This window comes from Rhamphochromis sp. 'chilingali' (genome assembly GCF_963969265.1).
Source record: "Rhamphochromis sp. 'chilingali' genome assembly, chromosome: 9".
In the NCBI taxonomy this organism is placed as follows: Eukaryota; Metazoa; Chordata; class Actinopteri; order Cichliformes; family Cichlidae; genus Rhamphochromis; species Rhamphochromis sp. 'chilingali'.
In genome coordinates this window covers 24,657,002-24,673,134 of record NC_137936.1, presented here as the reverse complement: position 1 = coordinate 24,673,134, position 16,133 = coordinate 24,657,002, and the positions used below count along the sequence as shown (strand labels likewise).

The window sequence follows — 16,133 nt, the reverse complement described above, 5'->3', positions numbered from 1 at the left end:
ACTTCTAGATTGATCAGTTTCACTAGTCTGCTTTGCAGTCCACCATAACCTGTGGGGAGCGGGCGGGGGTCAGGCCTCCAATGAAGAGTGTGGTGAAATATTTTATATTACACGGCACTACAGTGCAAGCATTTAAATAATTTCAAAGCTGATATCAATCCTGACCCATTACAAAATCAATATAATCGAGCTGTTGCACTGATCTTTAATGTTGCATCTTCTGTATTTGCATTTCCTTTAGAAAATAACTTCTGAACACAGATAAGAAATCGGAGTCATTAAAAATGAGACAAAATCAGCTGGTTAGTGTTTCCTTTAGTTTTTTATTAACATACAAAATTACAAAATTCAAAAAGTTAAATAGGATTTAAGGTGGACTGATCAAATATAAGATACAATACATAATATTACAGTATGTCAGTAAGTAGTTTGTACAGTAAGGTGCTATGTTCTCTTCAGTCTGTATCGGACCTGCAGGTCTCCGTCTGGCTGGAGCATCCCAAACCCATAACGACTGGGATTAACAGGAGGCAGTTTAGCCTCAGGGTCACACGGCTCCAGATCAAGATGGGTCAAGGCCAAAAAGACAAATCTAAAGAAAAAAGAGGTAAAAACTGTTTACATCTTTTCACACATATTAGTGCACCTGAGGCTGTTTTAACATTTGTACAGGACGTCTGACATTGGCTGTTACGAGTGACTGTTCTCTAATATCCTTCACCTCTGTCATACAGGTCCGTACAGAGAATAAGCAATGGCTGTATAACAGCTTCTTACTTTATGATTGAGAACATAAAAGCAGGACTGAAATGATAAAAAGGGGGGATATTATGTGAAGATGGCCAGAACGAGTAATCAGGTTGAAATTGCATGGAACTCTTTGATGATGAAAGTATTATTTATTTTTCAACTTCAGATAAATAATGGAAATATGTTACAAATGATTTTAACACTCACTGTTTAATAGTTGAAATAGCAAACTCTTTCCCAACGCAGCTGTTTTCCCCTGCACCCCAAGGCATGCTGCAATACTTCAGCTTTTTTCCATCCTTGTAGAATTCATCCTTCACTGTCATATCATCATTTAGGAAGCGGTCGTACTTGAAAGTCTGTCAAGAGCAAAACATGTGGGCTTCGTTAGCTGTGTGTGTTATGATATCATGAAAACAAGCTTGACTTTTTGGCTATAAAATAACATTTCACCTCTAATGAATTAAGACAAATAATAAGAATGAACATTAATAAATAACCAAGCCCTAGTCCTTGACAAAGAATTTGTAGGCATTTACCAGCTTATGCCAGGGGAAGTATTATGCCTGTGTTTTAAATCACAGTGTTTAATCATGCCACCTCGAGGCCAGCTTATTTGCCATAATATAATTAGTATAGAGGGGCCCATGTTGGTGCTGTTAATGCATATATCCTATTCTAGATTAATGCACTTCATATGTACACACTAAATACCTGTGGCTCTTGGTGTATCTGTGGGTCCATTTGAGGGCTGAGGAAAGGGAACAGACACACTCTGTCCCCTCGTCTGAGGTGGTACCTCTTTCCATTGGCCATGTCCAGGATCTTATCCTGCACCACCTCTCTTCTGATCATTACTGCAGCAGTGAGCCGTAGGGTCTCACTCAAAATGCTATCTGTAGAATTGAAAGGACAGCAGAGTGGATGATGTCAGAGGGGTGTCAGTGTGAGTTAAGTCAGCGGTGCCCTCAGGCGTAATTTGGCGACGAACAAACATTGCACAGATACGATTATATGAAAAAGGCAATCAACATTTAATTGGTTCAAAGTTCAAACTGCCATGGCTGCTGTCACTGTTTCAATACACTGCAGTTATTTCTAACAGCTCAAAATGAGCTTTTGTTTCCATCCCACTGGAGCAATTAAACCCCAAGGTAGAAGGGCTCAAGTGAATAACAGAAAAGGCTGCTAGCAGCTGTTACGTACCAAATACAGGTGTGCTGTGCGCTTCCAGCGGGTTGTTCTGGGGCTGCTGAAAGGAAGTATCCCGCCGAGTGGAAAGGCCTCTGATCTCTGACTTAACAGCCTCCATGGCCTCTGGGTGAGTGAGCAGGAAGCCAAGGAGCCAAAAGGCAGCAGGTCCAGCATTACACTGAAACAAACATTGCACGCACACAAACCTTTACACGAGTTTCAGATGAAAAAAAACAACAGAATTCATTTTGTACGTATAAAGCTAATATATACCTAAAATAGAGATACTTCTGATGATGGCTATTATTTGCTTTCCTCTAATTTCTCTGTACTGCTGCTGTGTGAATATGACTGATGTGAGGAGAAGCCAATAAGTCACCCCATGCTTTGTAGGCACCTCTGTCAACCACTGTGGGAGACACCTGAGCCTGTCAGACAGTAATTGCTGTGGGTTAGGGGAGCTGTTCTTACTGCTGCTCATCTCAGGTCAACTTTCCATTGACAGGCAGGGCAAATGAGCAAAAGTGACTAGAAGTACATCACACTGTCTTTCTGCCCTCTTAGATCTTCAGATCACCTTATATAATGCCTCAGGTTGTAATATGAGTCTATCCCAACAGCTGCAGATTCTTAGAGGAAAAATACCTGTCATTTTGGGAATTATAACTGAAGAGAGAGAAGAAAAAAAACATTTCCATTTGCACACAAAGCAGGTATAACAGTGCAGTTTTTAAATGGAAATTTGCATTAAAGGTTATAGAAGGTCATTTTAGTTATATAGCTATTCCCATTAATCTATCCATCAATCTTTTCAACCACTTATCCCACTTATAGGGTTGCAAGGGAATTCAAGCAGACCCCAGCTAACATAGTGGAAAAGGCAGAAAACGAATATACAAAATCAACATGATTTGGACTATAGGAAGAAACTGAAATCCAGAGAAAACTACTGGAGACAAACTTCCCACAGGAAGGCCCAACAACCCAGGAAATTCCAACTAGGAGCCTTCTAACTGTGAGGTAATAGTGCTCACCAGCACGACCCCCATACCACTCATTTCCCAACTATTCACGGTCCAAAATGCTTTGCTGGCCAGCTATTGGCTTTGACTATATGACTAAATGTGAAAGCGGTGTTGAATAACCTGCAGCATTAAAACCACAGTTGCTATAATGTTTAGGCCCAACTTGTGCAGCAAAAATAGGTCTGACCCATGCCAGGTTATAAACACTGGACCTTGAGGTATGTTTTACGGATGTTGGTGGGGAGGTGAGGTTGCCATTGATTCAATTCAATTCAATTCAATTTTATTTATATAGCGCCAAATCACAACAAAAGTCGCCTCAAGGCGCTTCATAGATACAGAGAAAAACCCAACAATCATATGACTCCCTATGAGCAAGCACTTTGGCGACAGTGGGAAGGAAAAACTCCCTTTTAACAGGAAGAAACCTCCGGCAGAACCAGGCTCAGGGAGGGGCGGGGCCATCTGCTGCGACCGATCAGGTTTGTTCACTGCAGCCCATAAATGCGTGATCACGTTAGGATCTGGCAAATTTCATTCAGCTTCTTGGGTTCTTTGTCATGTTCCTGTTAGGATGCCTGGGTCGTTGACCCAGGGTTTTTGAGTGTATGATATTATTCATATTTTCTAGTTTTTTGGTTTCTTTGAGTTCTGTCTCATGGTTTATGTCTCTGTCTTCTTTAGTTGCTCTGTCTCCCCTATCACCTGCATCCCCTTGTCTAGTTCGCGTCTATGTGTATCCTTAGTTCCTATATCCCCGTGTCCACTCAGTGTTTGTGTCTGCCCTGGTCCCACGTCTCTGTTCCCTCTGTAGTGCCTACATGTGAGGCTGTGTCTTTGTTCAGTCTGTGTTATGTGTTTCCTGTTTTACTTTGAAGGTCTCTGTCTTTTCTCAGTGTGTTCAGGTTACGCTTCTTTGGTCTCGTCAGTTCTGATTTGTCCCAGCTGTGTTTCCCTCCTGTTACTCATTCCCTGATTGCTCCCTCTGTGTATTTAAGCCCTGTGTTTCTCTGTGTCCGTGTCGCGATCTACCGTTTATTTTGCTGTGTGTTTTGTCTGTCCACCGGTGTAAGTTTATTTTGAGTTTTTCAAGTTATGTCATGTTGCGTTCAGAATTAAAGCCTTTTTTGAGTTCACGTCTGTCTCCGGAGTCTGCACCTTGGGTCCTATTCCTGCCTGCACACAGCCACGCCTAACAGTTCCGTCACCTATTCATGCCCAATTTTTCACTACTGCTGCATTCAATGTCCTGGCAGAAGAAGGTAGTGACTGACTGGGAGTGTTGATAGGGTGTGCTTGTTCAGCATCAGTGTTTGTGTGCACTGTATGTGATAAAAACATGATCCAAGGTTTCCCAGCAGAACATTTCGATGTGATGAGAAGCTGGACGTTATTCCCTTCGCTTGTCAATGGTCTTAATGTTGCGGCTGATCGGTGTATGTTTCAGTCAATAATATTGATTCCTTGCAAATGGAAAAAGAACAGCAACCTCCAGCTTGTGCAAGACTCATGACGATGTAGGCGACTTCAGTGAAATCCTAGCATTTACACTTTACACGAAGAAAAAAAAAAAAAACAAACCCCATCAATCTGCCTGTAACACATGTATAAGCTTCACTCTGGCACCTCTCGCCAGTCTCACATTTAATCCTTCTATTCACTGCAGTGGTGCTCCAGTTTCCATTCAAGACAGAGACTGTGTGCTCCAATATCCCAGCAGACATGATAATGCAGAAATATACGTGGGGACTGGCGGGCTTTCCCAAACATGCACAGCAGGTGTGAGAGCCTGCAGTGTGGATAGGTTCATCATTGTTAGAATTACATACATCTGTGTTTAAGGGTGAACAAAGCTTTCTCCAGGGAGAATAACAGGTTAACGATGATGTAAAACTATTAGAGCTAAAATGTAGCATAGAGCAACAGCAGAAACAAAGACCAAATACAGCTCACTATCCCCCCCACCTGGCAGCATGAGTAGTGACCTCATTGCTCCACCACTGAGACCTGTCTGAACTAGTGAAAAACCTTAAATCCCACAGTCACACCTGTGTAAATATTGCTAACAATGGAAACACTTTATATTAAAGCCCAATAAAACAAAATTAATAATATTTCAGCAAGGTTTCATGGAAGATACTGGTGTTACTGGATAGTGTAAAAGAGAGTTCTGCACTAGAGGAAGTATCCATGGGAGTATCAATGTGAGTCTTTTTAAAATGATTTTCATCCATGCACACCGGTTAAACAACATTATCAGAGGAATTGGACTCTAGCCATAAAAACAAAAGAAAAAAACAAAAACAAAAGACTGACAGCACAACTGCCTGGTATGATGCCTGAAACTGTCAGAAAAAGAGGAAGCAACTTCAACTGACTAACACTGTTCTCATTCTCAGTGTTTGCATGTGTAATTCTTCACACTCAAGGAATACAGAGTGACGTGGAAAACTGATTCATGGGAACTCCAGTTCAAGTTACATGTTGAAGCAGGTAGCTCTGAGTGACTTAGCCACGGGGAATCTAGCATCTATGATTTCATGTTGGCAAGCTGAACACTGTTGTGTGAAATGGTATTCAAGCGATGGGTGCGGAGGAGTTTTTATGCATTGATGCCACTGTAAGGAATTTGTGGATGTTTATGGTTTGTGTGTGAACGGGAAACAATACAGACAATTAAACCGTTCTTACCTGTGTGGTCCACAACTGTAACAGCAGTGCTTTTTTCTGCATATCTGCATTTATCCCCTCCTGTTGTAGGAAGTCACAGTAACTTTGTTGCCAGGTGCTTGACTCTGACCCTCCCCTCAGCCCGCACGGGGAAAGCAGTTCCCACAGTCGCTCCTGCGAGTGGCTGACTGTTCTGCGTTCTTCTGTAATGAAACCATCAGACATTTGCATTATGGTGCTGCGCAGATGCAAGTTTAGTTTATATGTCCATCGAACATCTGTTTTATTTTTGTTAAGCTGCAGTGCAACTTACCGCGCCTGAGTGAGCCACGAGCCAGTTTGGTGAGAAGATTGTCAAATTTGCGGAACTCTTGGTAAGCAACAGCCGCGTTGTCTGTCCTCTCAAAGAATGTAAAATATCCAGCCCTGATAACAACAACAAAAACGGTAAAAACTCTCTTTTTGCTTGTCACAGGTAAAAGCATAAGAATACCACCATGTTTATCATGTTCTTTTTTAAAATGTTAGAGTATTTTTTGCTAGGTTAAAATATTATGCCTTACCTAAAAAGAAGACTATAGCAGAGGTCAAAAAGTCCTTCTTGTTTCCACTCTGAAGGGGCGGACCCATTGTGGCAATGCAGGAGCAGGGTCTGAAGGTGAGTGTTCATGGAGCTGCTGAGCTTGGGAAGGCTGCAACCTTGAAAATGCCTAAGAAATGCAAATTAAAGATAGCATTAAGATTTGCAACACTGATTTCAGTCATATAATTTTGTTGCTTATAAAATCGATAAAGACATATTTATTACTGTTCCATCCATTTCCTCTCCAAGGTAGGCTCGATGTTTGTCGGCTGCAGACTGAACACTTTTTGTATGACCTGGCTTCTGATCCGGGTAAAGTCAAAGGAATCTCTGTCATTCAGCACACTATCAAATGAGTGTGGGTCCAACAGCACTGTCACACGGAGACCGGCAACACGCACCTGTGAGGACAGATTGTTAGTTTGCTCACCTCACCTATCCCCGAAATGTTCAGTATAATATTTTTTACGATTAAAAAATAAACTGCATTCAAGCTTTTGGATTCAAAGAGTAAGTATTAAATTAATTAATCAGAACTTACTGTGAATATATCTCCATGTTTTTCTTTCATCCGGGCCAAAAACTTTGCGGCATCTTTCCCAAACTCAATGGCATGTCCCAGCCATGGAATCCAACCTTCGTCCAGAGGAGGCTCATTTCTCCGCCTGTCATACACGGAAATTCATATCGCAAAAGCATTAGCGTTTGCTTCCTTTCACTTTACATGAATCTGACACAACAGGTTTGCATTCGCATTAAGCAATGCCAAAAGGAGGATTTCTTTAGTTAAAAAGGCAATTGGCAAGTCGTCTTCAGTATAAATCACACTATATTTTGCCGTTAAAAGCAACCCCAAATGCTAAATATTCAATTAGTGATACAGCGTTAAAGTAGTGATCTAATATCAACTACTTTTCCTTCATTTTAATGAATTTTGATTAGGATTAAATGCGCCAAACAAAATAAATAAGTAATCGGTAAAGCTATAACATTTGCAAAATATGCATTTACACAGTAAACAAGCCTTAGTACTAATTTATTATCTGCAAAATCAACATGCTGTAACACTTATCTTACCTTCTGCGAGTGGAGAAACGGAGAACTAGTATAAGCACTCCAGCAATGACTGACAATAGTGTCCACCACATGGTTCTGTAAAGTCTGGCACTCGAGCTGCTCCGTGAACAATGCAGTCCATAGCCCCTGGCGTCTCGCTTATATGTTTAAGCTCGGCTTAACTGTAATTACCACTTTTTAGGAAGGCGTGGAAAAGGTGTGGCCGGTGACAAACAGTTTTGCGCAATGGCCTACCTCACAATAAGCGGTGTCAGACACTGCAAAAACCACACATCACCGACTCCACACAGACAGAAATGATTTAGCCTGACAATTAACCATGTTTACTCTGAGCACCTCGGCTCAAATGTAGTTACACCTCGCAGAGACTGCAGCGTGACAGTGTCGCTTTCAAAGAAAAGCAGCTTGTCCGTACATTTCGAAGCCGTGGCATCACCGAGAAAAAGCAGGTCGTGGTTCAAAGGAAGCATACTTTAAAGAGGATGTCATAAAGTTAAGGTCAGCAACGACATAGTTCAGTTTCCCTTTGGTATTGAGAAACGTTTATTTTTAGCGTCCTTTAGATGACTTATGAAGAGTCATAGAAACATGTGGTTTTTGTTGATGACGTGTTTGTGTACCGAAACTAATTATTGATGACCTGTTTTGGAGTTAGATGGCTCAGGTATGTTTTTTCTTCTTTTTTCTTTTCTCGGTGACATCATGTTATTATCATTTTACTACTAAATGACAAATTAAATAAAAATAAAATCAGCAAGAAACACGACATTTTTGAACTGGTGAACCTAATTAATTATGAAGAAATTATGGCACTGGTAGCTGGTAATTTGTTGCTTGCTTATTAAACTGTTTACCAGCAGAGGGAGTCATAGCTTTACCGTTCCTCAGTAGCATTGTGCGCGTCCTTCTCATACAGGGGAGGAGAATCAACACAAAGCTTCAGTTCCTGTTGGCAAACATTTAAGTATAATGTCCACGAATGAGCAGATCTGAATCACTGTGAATTAAGCTATGAAAACAAATATGCATTCGTGTTGCTTGCCTTTCAGAAACATGTATGAACGAAATGTGTCAAGGTTTCCATAATGACCTCAGCAGAATACCTTATCATACACCAAAATAAAGTTATGTTCAACAAAATGTATTAAGGGAAACAAAAAAAACAAAACAAAAAAACAAACAACAAAATACTCTTGTCCATGTAAAAAGGTCTAACTATTACAACTTGATTAAAACCCACAGTGGGCATACACTTGCCATTGGATTCTTAATGCTGTGATGCAATGTAATAACTAAAGTGATAACAAGAAAACACTAATATTTTACAAATCTGTCAAAACCACATTTAAAACAAACAAAAACAAAAATAGTGAATTCACTGAATTGAATTCAACTTTTTGTTTTTCCCCAAATTTGAGCAAATCTCATGTATTGTTTAGCCACTAAAAATATTTTTTTCTGTTCAGGAGTGCAGGTAAACAAGTGTAGTTTGACAATCTAATAAAAAAAATAATGTGGAAATTCATTTATAAAAACAAACATTATAGCTGAGCGTTAAAATAGTCATTTTAGTTAAAGAGCTTCCACATACTGGTGGATTAGCTATTATAGAAACATAAAACATGATTTTGGTAATACCAAAGTACCAGAGCTGTAATGACCAATACTATGAACTGCTTTGGGGGATGATTGGGGAAACTTTAGCATTAATTAAGCATTAATCATATAATGATTTAAGTTAGGCATCTTTATTAGCTTCCTGAAGGACCCTAATCTTTCCTTGGTGGAGACCTGGATGATTATTTTGCCCATAAAGACCTGGATGTCATTAAAGTTTCCTTAGCAAAGTTACACACAAGTTTTTCCACATTATTTTCAAACCCACCCAACTTTTAACAGGTACACAGTTAGTTGGTGAGTAACTTTTCCACAGAAAAAATTAGAAATTGCGATTGTTAAGATTGCATGATAGGGACTGCAGATTTCTCAGGGGCTTTCCACCAAGAGCTCGCTGAGAGATTTCCCCCAAAATTTAGGGCAAAGGAAGATGGGGATCTCTTGTCACATACCAAAATGCAATTTTTTCACAGGCTCGATTATCCCTGTCCTACACACCACTTTACATTGCTCTGAGACAAAAACACATTTTGGGAGAACTAAAGATGAAAGACGTTGCACACATTTGCACTTGAGATCATACAGGAAGTCATTTGACAGAAGGTGTCAGCAAATTGTGTGAAATGCACTTCTCATAGGGGAAATGCAGAGCAGAGCAACACACTTTCTCTGGGGAAGTGTTTTATCACTGTTAACGCAGCAGTGCACACCATGTTTAGTTACACCAGAAGGCTTTTCTTATAGCCCAACTTTCACCAATTACAAACAAAGTAAGAATCAGCTTGTTTTGTTGACACTTCAAGACTGATAATGCAAAAAGAAAGAAAGAAAGAAAGAAAGAAAGAAAGAAAGAAAGAAAGAAAGAAAGAAAGAAAGAAAGAAAGAAAGAAAGAAAGAAAGAAAGAAAAAAGCTCAACACATGGAGATGATGGAGTTGATTAAACTCAGATAAATAAAAATTCTGAGTCTGATCTGTTCAGATAGAGATGTTGCACTTGAACACAACCATAAGGAACAATAGGTGTAGAATTCAAGTGGAAAACACGAGATCTGCTTGGTCTCAGAAACTACAGTATTATTTCCTTGGGCAACAACAACTGCTTGTACTGGTATGCATAATTTCACATACTCTGACATCAGTTCTAAAATTTTTGAAAGCTCTTCTATGCTAAATTCTGTCACATGCAAAATGTTTGGGGGTTTACTTGCATTTAAAGCTTATTTCCAATTCCTCCCAAAACATCTCAGCTGGAGTCAAATGTGGGCTTTGACTAGGCCACTAGTCTCACCACATAATCCAGCATTTCTTCTTCTTTTTGAGCAATTCTTTGGTGGATTCACTAGTGTCTCATTGAAGGCTCCACGTCATCTTTTGGACAGATGGCCTCACATTATCTTTAAGCACTCTTTGCTGTGATTCAGACATACGAATCAAGCGCCGCAACTCCTCAATCTTTGAGGCAGGGGAACAAACCCAGACTGTTACATAGTCACTGCCATGCTTCACAAGTGAACTGAGCTTCTTCTCCTAAAAATCTGCCTTTGGTTGTTGCCCAAACATGTTTGCTGTTACTGTAGCCAAACAACACTATCTTTGATGTGTCTGTCCTGAGCATATTATTCCAACAGACCTGGTCTTTACAGATATGTTTATTGGCAAACTGTAGCTGGTCTCTTTTCCAAGCACACCTCCCATGCAGGTCACATTTCTGCAGTCGCTTTCTGATTGTAGCCAAAATCACTTTGACACCAACAGTTGCAAGAGTCACCTGCTGATCCTGTGATGAATTTTCTTGTTATTGTAAATTTGTTTCTGCATCAAACACTCCACTCTTGTGGTTGAATTTGCTGGGGTGGAAACACCACTGTGAACACTACTTGTAGATGTTTTATTTTAATTGTAGAGCACAGTTTATTTAAAATCATTTGGACTTTTTTTTATTACTTTGTCAGAACTATATGTTACCAATTTTTTCTCTGAAGCTCTTTAGATAGTGCCACGGTGATTCTACACACTTCAGTTTCAAAACGAACACCAACCCTTATATGTCAAAGATTTTATGAGACTTGTTTCACCTGTCAATCTTTAAGAAGCCTGTAGTCACTGGCACCAAATGAAGGATCCACGGTTCTAATTCTATGGATTTAAAGGTGTGATAAAATATTGAGGTATGAATATACTTTTTCACATGGCAGTTGTGTTTTTATTGGCTCAAATGATAGAATTAAATAAAAATGGAAAATCTGTTGACATTTTTTTTCATTTTGAGTGACAGAGTCTGTAGGCACTGTTTGAAAGAAGATCAAAAATTTGCTCCTCCAAATATTTTATGTCAAAAACACCCACACTTGTATCTACATAACTACGAATGGATGTCATGGGTGCACACTAATGACAAAAATATTGCAATGAGCTCACTGTGGCTCCCACACAACAGAAACCAGTGAGCTGAGTGAACAGTATTCCTAATACTGAGATGTGTCCAAACAGAAGAATATTGTTGTGCTGCACGAGTAGAAAGTCAGTATTTTGGCAAAATGTTGGAACTTTTGCAACATTACATTTTTAACTCTGTCATTTCCAAGTTCCCTCAAACTGATGAAATCCTATCATAGTTGTTTCTATATAGTTTTTCTCATAACAAAGACACGTTTATTGCAGCTGCTCCAAAATGACGCAGGGCTTTGCTTTTCTTTTTTTTCTTTCTTTCGTTTTTCTTTTTACTGAGATTCAGAGATTATAGTGCTATGAACCTGGTTTTTTTTAAAGGCTGTGGTTGCAGGAAGTCGGAATATTTCATAAGAACATTTTCACACATGTAGCAAACACTGGGTGTGATTTTCAGGCTGCACAACATGTTCTATTACATCAGTTATAAAAGTGGTGCACAAGACTAAATATAATTTTGTGTTGGATAATTGTTTTGCAAAGTAGAATAAATACTTTTACTTAGCTAAAATGTATAATTGTACTCGAGCAGCTTAAGTAGTGCACAAGTTGTATAATCACAATATCTCTGAATTGCCAAAAGTAAAGATACCTTATAGAATACCACCTTTCAGAATCAAGTGCATTGTATTATATTATATTGTCTTTAGTTTTTTTAGTTGTTGATTATTTTAATTGCTTATATGTAAATGGGTAGCCTAATGTATACTAATTAAATTTTTCACTTCAGTTCAATTTATATTTAAATAGTGTCAATTCACAAGGCATCTTACACTGTAGGGTAAAGACCTTACAAAATATGAAAGAAAACTCAAACTATCGGGCAACTCCCTATAAACAAAAAACATGGGGAAAGTGGGAAGGAAAAACTCCTCTCCCACAGGAAGAAACCTCCCAGAACCCCCATGGCTCTGGGAGCCATCTCCTGTGACCGGTTAGGTGTGAAGGGAAAAAAAGAGTGCAGAGGAGGACAGGACCAAAGGGACACTATGGAAGAGAAAACAGAGCTTAATAAATACGAGAACTGTTTTAAACATTTGTAATAGTGGTATATAAACATGAGAGTTGGGTAGAGAAGAAATGCACAGTGCATCATGGGAAGCATCCCAGCAGCCTAAGGCTATTGCAGCACAATGAAGGAAGGATTCAGGGTCACCTGATTCCAGCTCTAACCATAAACTTTATCAAAAAGACATGTTTCAGCCTGCAGCCTGTGTGTGAAGTGCAACAATGTCATTAATCTGCTAAATAATAAGACGCGAAAGGGTTAAAATAGATGCTAATAATAATGCAATAAGCGCTTCTAAAATATAGGGAATTACAAGCAAGAAGTAGTATAAGAAATACTTCAATAAAACAAAAGTACTTTAAACCTGTACTTAAGTAAACCGGTCGAGTAAATGTACTCGGTTACAATCCTACTGGTCCTCTGCATACATTGTGTATATAACGTGTATTTTCCTTAATGTTTAGACTAAGAATATTTGCAATGACAAATCTTTGTTCATCACCGGAGCTATAAGTAAATTGGTTTAAATATAATCGCATCTGATTAATCCACGCTACTCCCTCTGTTCCTGTGCTCTGCCAGGTTTACGCCGCTGATGTTCTCGAAACAGATCAGCTAAATCCCGATCATCCACAAACAATATTCCCCTCAGCTCCAGACATCTTCTCTGTTATTGGCAAAGGCTTTTCGGTTCACACACAGGGGGAATCTTAAATCATCCATGAAAAGAAAAGTGGTGAGGGAAGAAGGGAGGGAGCTGGAGGAGGAGGAGCCTCGCGTTGACTTTCACATCCATTCAGCCTTTTTTGCTGCAGCATTGAACTTGCAGAGAGAGCGAGAAAGGGTGAAAAAGGGCAGTCTGGACGTGCAGAAGGCGCTCTGTGCTATTATCACTGGGACTAGTAGGTTTCCTAGCCGAGGCTTTATGAAATGTAAATAAAAAAGGGGACCGCTTTGCGATTCACTGAGGAGTGTTGCTGAAGAGGAGGGGCTGGGGACCAAGAGAATAATTATGCACTTTTAGATCGACGTCGCCCTGAACGCAGCGCAGCAACATCGCAGAACCTCAAGTGCGTTTAATCTCCGAAGTTGTGTGTGTCAAGCGGGCGATGATTCATGTCTGATTGTTGCTGTACTATATGGAGAGGACTGCACAAGGGCTAACGCTGCATCGTGGCTACTGAGATTCCTGCCTGAGGATTGCACAATCTGTTCTCCCCAAAAATGTCATCTCAGGCGAAAGTCAAGAAGGACAAAGAGATTATTGCCGAATATGAGACCCAAGTGAAAGGTTGGTAACGCGCAGGCCCGAACGTATTGTTATTGTCTGTGTGTAGGCACAATTGCGTAACTTTACCACAAGCTTTATTTGGCTTCAGTATGCAGTCTTGTGGGCTGGGACAGATTTTATAGTTGTGTGCGAGTCATTTGTTTTCACCAGAAAAAAACGTCTTTTAGTTCATGCATTCAAGCGTTAACTCCAGTTGTCCATCTGGGGTGAGGTTATTACTTGAAATTACCTTGGGTTAACCGGTATCTGTGTTGCGTTGTGTTGAGATGAGTGTCAGGGTTGTGGCATGCCTAGTCTGTATACATATGTGCCAGCTATTAGACCGTCATAATTTGTTTAAAAGTGAAGCTGTTTTATTTGTTTTGTTTTTTTGTTTTAGTTTTTCTTTTTCTTTTTCTTTTTTATAGTTCTACCAATCAGGTAACCTGAGATTTCCACCCATATGTATTTAGTTAAACATGTAAATATATCTAGTAAAAAGCCTAAATTAAATGATACGGTTTTAGTCTTTAAAGGGAGTATATTTATGAGTTTTCCCGTCACACTGTAAGGATAAGGAGTGATTGCTCAAGAAGGTCACACAGCCAACAGTTCAGAAAGTCCATAAATAATGTATGCTGTCTGTATGAATTATGAACCATGAAAGGATTTCACTGTCTGCCACTAAATATGTGACTGGCTAAACCACCCAGAGAGAGAAAGAGAGAGAGGAGAGGCGGGAACACTGATGCTGGATTGGAGCAGACAGTGTAGGTTGTAAATGGGTGGGATATCCTCCCAGCCATTTAGAGATAACTTTAGACGGTACTAGGTCTCAACGCTTGGTGCATCAGCTATCAGGGAAGTAGTTTTATGTAAGGCTACCGCAAAGACAGGGCAGCTTCCTTATACCATAGGTTGATATTTTTCAAACTAGGTAGAACTGGAAAGGTCATTCAACTAGTTCATCAGTCCAATGAGAAAAAAAATAAAAATACAAAAATGAACTGAGATACTAATGCTTGGCAGATAAATATGTGCAAACCTAGTAAGACATTCCAGTTTGGGTTTGGTTTCATAAATATTAACTATAGGCTATACTTTAGCTAATTAACTTGTCATATTGCACATACATTGTCTAGTAGCAGGCATTTTTCTGTCACTGCAGCACCAAAATAAGCTTGACTATTTTGGTTATGCGACAAGGCAGTGCGGAGCTAAGCACTTTTGCCTCACAGCAAGAAGGTCCTGGATTTAAATCCAGCGTGGGGCCTTGGCGTGTGGAGGTTCTCCTGTGTCTGTGTGGGTTCTCTTCAGATTCTCTGGCTTCCTCCCACAGTCCAAAGTCAGGCATGCGGTTAGGTTAATTTGTGATACTAAATTGACCATAGGTGTGAATGTGAGCATGAATGGATGTCTGTTTCTCTGTGTTAGTCGTGCGACAGATTGACTCACGACCTGTCCAGCTTGTAGCCTGCCTCTCACCGCATGAAGGTTGGATAGGCCCAACACCCACAACCCAGAATTAGATAAGTTGAAAAAAATGGTTGCATGGACAGATATTGTACATATAGGCCTCTCTACACTTACTTTGATGAGATTTAGATTAGACAATCAGCACTTCTTTGAAATCTGTACAGTAAGTTAGCGATAGCGGATGGCTTGCTTAAAGGAGCAAATGGCTAAGCTTATACTAACCCCATTTACCCAGTCACACATATTCACAAAACCACTTTCTTCTATACCTAAACTCCAGTCTCCCTTTTTTGCCAGAATTAAACCTAAACTAAGTCCGGCATTGATTTTTTTTCATCATTTCATCTTTGTTTGAAAGGTTAAACTATGATTGTTATAGGCAATTAAAATTTTTTATATCATGATATGAGACTAAATGAATGTTTTAATTTCACACTGGACCCCAGCAGACATTAAACTCATTAATTTTCATGACATTATCATCATATACTAGGAATATGCTAATATATCAGCTTTATGACATCAGCTGACTTATTGGATGTTTATTAACATTTTGGAAAACAAAATGAACAAACACAATCATCTGCACTGGTTATCAGTTAAGAGCTTATCTTAAACGTTGGCATCAGCCCAAAATTTGACCCAGAATGCTTCTTGTTATATACACACATTAGACCTCATTGCTGTTCTACAAGGAAATGTCAAGAGCTTATTAGCATGTGTCTGGAATGAAGAGTATGATAAGCATTTTCAGTCAGAGGTGTGGTGGAGTTTCTCCTTGTCACTATCTCTGTTTGTTTGTTTGTCTCGTGCACTCGTATTCAGACGCTCTTCCTCCGGTCTACACATCAGCTCTGCAGTTGTTAGAGCGCCATCATCTCGATTTCAGGAAAAGCTTTTAAGCTGACATCTTAAGCTCATTTGCAAACTGAGCTTGGATCGGTTCGGAGCTGTGGGAGCTTTATTCTGACACTGACACTGGCCTCCAATAATGCTGAATTGCTGATTGCACA

The 16,133-nt window shown here is 39.7% G+C and overlaps 2 protein-coding genes across 4 annotated transcripts in view; one reads left to right on the top strand and one right to left on the bottom strand.

Moving 5' to 3' along the window:
• Positions 1 to 314: 314 nt before the first annotated feature.
• Positions 315 to 7,771, bottom strand: ptgis (prostaglandin I2 (prostacyclin) synthase). Of its 2 annotated transcripts, none has more exons than XM_080891333.1 (10): positions 7,300 to 7,771; positions 6,764 to 6,887; positions 6,448 to 6,623; positions 6,203 to 6,349; positions 5,953 to 6,065; positions 5,661 to 5,839; positions 1,957 to 2,122; positions 1,465 to 1,646; positions 958 to 1,109; positions 315 to 592 (listed from the first exon to the last, which is right to left on the bottom strand). In XM_080891333.1, exons 1-10 carry the CDS (start codon positions 7,368 to 7,370, stop codon positions 445 to 447), a joined length of 1,458 nt encoding a protein of 485 aa, XP_080747459.1. In that variant the 5' UTR covers positions 7,371 to 7,771; the 3' UTR covers positions 315 to 444. The 2 variants fall into 2 exon arrangements, with proteins under 2 accessions (XP_080747459.1, XP_080747458.1); XM_080891332.1 differs by having other exon boundaries at positions 5,661 to 5,842; positions 7,300 to 7,769.
• Positions 7,772 to 13,158: 5,387 nt separating this feature from the next.
• The window catches only part of LOC308402454 (SLIT-ROBO Rho GTPase-activating protein 3-like), a 37,346-nt gene continuing 34,371 nt past the window's right edge, over positions 13,159 to 16,133 (top strand). For both annotated transcript variants that reach the window (XM_080891330.1, XM_080891331.1), the window contains exon 1: positions 13,159 to 13,665. In XM_080891330.1, the coding sequence (XP_080747456.1) occupies positions 13,599 to 13,665 (67 nt within the window). In that variant the 5' untranslated portion in view covers positions 13,159 to 13,598. The remainder of the gene's footprint in view (positions 13,666 to 16,133) is intronic.

Coding starts and splice junctions, on each gene's coding strand:
- ptgis (XM_080891332.1), bottom strand. CDS start 7,370: ATGTGGTGGACACTATTGTCAGTCATTGCTGGAGTGCTTATACTAGTT. Junction 1,647..1,956: donor GCACAGCACACCTGTATTTG/GTACGTAACAGC, acceptor TCAATTCTACAG/ATAGCATTTTGAGTGAGACC. Junction 1,110..1,464: donor AGATACACCAAGAGCCACAG/GTATTTAGTGTG, acceptor TGCTCTTGACAG/ACTTTCAAGTACGACCGCTT.